The sequence below is a fragment of the Anarrhichthys ocellatus genome, unplaced genomic scaffold, assembly GCF_004355925.1.
Source record: "Anarrhichthys ocellatus isolate YVR2014 unplaced genomic scaffold, GSC_Weel_1.0 scaffold8, whole genome shotgun sequence".
In the NCBI taxonomy this organism is placed as follows: domain Eukaryota; kingdom Metazoa; phylum Chordata; class Actinopteri; order Perciformes; family Anarhichadidae; genus Anarrhichthys; species Anarrhichthys ocellatus.
The window spans coordinates 2,438,460-2,442,048 of NW_022280038.1; the positions used below are offsets into that span (position 1 = coordinate 2,438,460).

Below are 3,589 nucleotides of genomic sequence, written 5' to 3' on the forward strand. Positions count from 1 at the left end.
CACACACACACACACACACACACACACACACACACACACACACACACCTGGCCATCTGTTTGTAAGCCTCCTCTGCCACGGCGAAGATATGTGGGTCCATGTCTCCCATGTTCTGACCGCTGTACGCATTGATGATGTCTGTGCCGTAGATAGGCAGCGGCTCATACGGGTTGATGGCCACCAGAACGATTCCTACGACACAGAGGGAACATATGAGCTCACCTGCAGCTGAACTGGACCGCATCGAACAGGTGACAAACTGAGACGCGTCTCTGCTATGTGTGTTTTTTCTTTACATTACCGTTCCTTAAAGTGGAAAGTGGAGCTGCATTCGCCTACCACAGTAAGTGTAGATGAGCTTGGAGTCGACGAAGCGGACTTTGAGGTTGTGCAGCACGGCCGGCTCGTGGAGGTAGCTGAGTGCTGTGAGGTCATTCTCGCCCACCAGGATGTCGGGGTTTCGCAGGTAAGGCAGGTTCTTCGTCTTGGGGTCCAGCTTGTGCTCAACGTTCTGAAGATGAACAGGACAGCAGAGCAAAACAGGAGAGTTATATCAGATTATGTGATGAGCAAAGCACATTTCAACACTGTGAATTCATTCATTTAAATTAGAGGTTTTTTTGATTTTATGATTTTTACCAAATCACTGTCTCCCTGCAAATAAAGATACTTCCAGTGTTCATGGTATGAATACAATACGACTGTAAATTAAATGTTATAAAAACAAGCATTAGTCATCCTTACTCTGCCAAATGACTACATTCTAGGTTTATAACCACCGAATGTGAGAGAGAAACATGTCCTTTTATATTGCTAAAGGTCAATATCAGCCAGTATTTCATGCATATTCTCAAAAATGTCATCAGACAGACTTCTGATTTGGAACGGCTCTGGAGAAAAACCGCCAGTCGCTCAAAGCTGTATTTATTAATCTTGTTTTCACTTTGGTTCCCGTCTCTCTGCGTGGAAACATTTAATATTTTTATATCCCGATTAAATAGATCTCTTTCTGATACTTGTTTTCTTAGGAAGGTTGATTCAGGAAGTCGTTTAGCAAACAACATCGGGAATGAATTAGATAACCGGATTGAGTGATGCTGTTTTGATCATCTTCAACAGCAGCAAACACACAGAGAGCACAGCTCCATCGGGGCTGCACAATCACCTAAACCTGTTTCATCAACTTAAATTATCTGTAAATGTAATCTGCACATAGATCAGCTGCAACATCCACAGACATGGATGCAGTCCTTTACATATGATCAAGGGACTAAATTATAAGGAGCATTATGGCAAATGGTCTTGCCAGTATAGCATGCTCTCATTAACAGGAGTACTATGAGCCAGGAGCTGTTTGTAGTATTAAATGCACAGCTACACATTTTAAATGCTCCTTGGGGGGCATCTTTGCAAGCAGGTCTCATTTGTGGAAAGTGCTAATGCTAAAAGCAATAACCACTAATGAGACCCGGCACTTTGAAGTGTCTTTGAGGCGGCGAGAAAGAGAGACAGACGATGAAACACAGAGGAAAAAACATAAAGAGGGAGAGACTGATTCCTCCCCACCCTACACCTCCATTCATCCTCACCGTTCCATCCTCCAGCATGAGCTGCAGGGAGACGTCGCCATTTTTGTAGTCCTTATTGAGCTCGGCAGACTTCCACACCTCCTCTGCATCGGGGATCCACACCCGAGCACTCTGAAAGAAAGAAAATAGCAAAGACAAGTTAGATAAAGACGAGTCGTAGCATTTGAGGAATACAAATGATGCCAATTATTTGAAAATACCACATTTTTAAACTTCGGAGTTTTCCCTGTTCGATAAAGCCCCTTCACCTGGGTCTGACGGGACACTGTTATGCATGTGTACTTCCTTTCTATTCATTGATAAAACAGTGTGAGCTCAGAGAAAACACTGGGGTCTATGTCTCCGCAGTCATGAGCTCATGGCCCGTAAAGGTCAGTTCAGTTGCGGGAACACACTGTTGACCAAAATCAAAGCTCTTAACCTCTGAGGAATGCAGTTGTGGATATTGTGTGGTCATAATGTAATTGAATATTCACACACTCAAAGAGACACACACACCCACACACACACACAAACACACAAACAGAGAGTTCACTTTAAAACTGTTTCAGGGTTACAGACTTGTGACTGGAGGCAATCAGCTGATTACAGACATGTGGAAGAACAGCGATGAACACTGACAGTCACATGGCTGAAGAATCCAGCTCACAAAAGCGCCTGTTAATGAATCAACGGCGTGAGTGTGAAAATTATAAAAAGAAATGATTGCTCTGAAAACAAGAACAGATTAAATATACTCCTCATCTTTTTGTCTTTGTTAAAGCGTTGCTCGGGTCAGAGGAGAAAGATGATCAAATAATCACAACGGGATTTAGACTAAAACCTTTACGTGTTACAATCTCAACATGAATGAGGATTTTCACTTTGCTGAGACACACGCCGACAGTGAACTACTGAGACAGAAGTATCTGAATGACACTTTTGATCATTTCTGGAGGTTTAACATCGATTTCACGGCTTCTTTAGGCTTCGTTACATAAACCGCTGATGGCAGTTTAACAGACGCAAGAGAGAAGGATTGTAGGAAGCACAATTCGGTCTGCTGCTTAACATCTGCTCATCTGAATCATGATATCATGGTCACACAAACTCTGCCCTGTCGGTCTCTCACTCTTCGTTTTAATAAGAGTGTTGGGGTGAAATAGCAGCTAAAGTCTATCTGAGCTCCACCACCACCACCAAGCCCCCAGGTTGTCCCGATGTTTTTCTTCCTCTCTCTAATCCTTTTCTCTCTCCACCTCTGCAGGAAGACCACACTGTGGGATCAGTGTGGTTAGGTAGTGTGCCATGTGGTTTAGGTTTGCCTCAAAATAAGCAATGCCATCTGTGCGAGCGAGGCCAAAGTTAATAAAAAATAAATGGAAAAATAAATGAAGGGATAAGTAACTACACAGGGAATAAGTCCACAATAAATAATATTACCGAACGCACGCTGAGTCTTCTTGAAGCAAAGAATGAAAGTATGAATTCGGGAAACTTTAACTGACACTAAAGACAACTAACAACGTGCACATTATTAGAATATTCAGGACCACCTCCAGGCCACTGTTTGTTTAGTCACTACAAACCGCTGCTGTGATGCCAAACATTGTTCAAACCAGCAGATATGCATTTGAAATGGTAGAAACACTTCAAAGTTTCTAAAGATGTAAAATATGTCAGTTTAAACCTTAGGAAAATATACCTTATAGCTACTTAGAGGGGAGACAAAACGCAGGGAAACTGCCTGTGTTCATCACTCCTCCCATTCCAACATTACATTATCGGTTTCACCTCTTTGGTCCCCGCAGGACACATCCTGCTGCCTGCCTCCTAGCAACAGAGAATATGAGAGAGAGAGAGACACAGACAGACAGAGAGAGGATGAGGGGAGAGGCTAAAAATAGCAACAGCGAGTTTTGAGCAACATCACACCTCAAAGAGACATCACTGCACTGCTGAGCGCACTTCTCTCTCTCTCTCTCTCTCTCTCTCTCTCTCTCTCTCTCTCTCTCTCTCTC

At 43.2% G+C, this 3,589-nt stretch overlaps 1 protein-coding gene across 4 annotated transcripts in view; it reads right to left on the reverse strand.

The window, feature by feature from the left end:
- The window catches only part of myo5aa (myosin VAa), a 43,350-nt gene that overhangs the window by 31,206 nt on the left and 8,555 nt on the right, over positions 1-3,589 (reverse strand). For all 4 annotated transcript variants that reach the window (XM_031848275.1, XM_031848278.1, XM_031848277.1 and 1 more), the window contains exons 2-4: positions 1,590-1,700; positions 340-511; positions 48-192 (exon numbers count right to left, since the gene is read on the reverse strand). In XM_031848275.1, the coding sequence (XP_031704135.1) occupies positions 48-192; positions 340-511; positions 1,590-1,700 (428 nt within the window). The remainder of the gene's footprint in view (positions 1-47; positions 193-339; positions 512-1,589; positions 1,701-3,589) is intronic.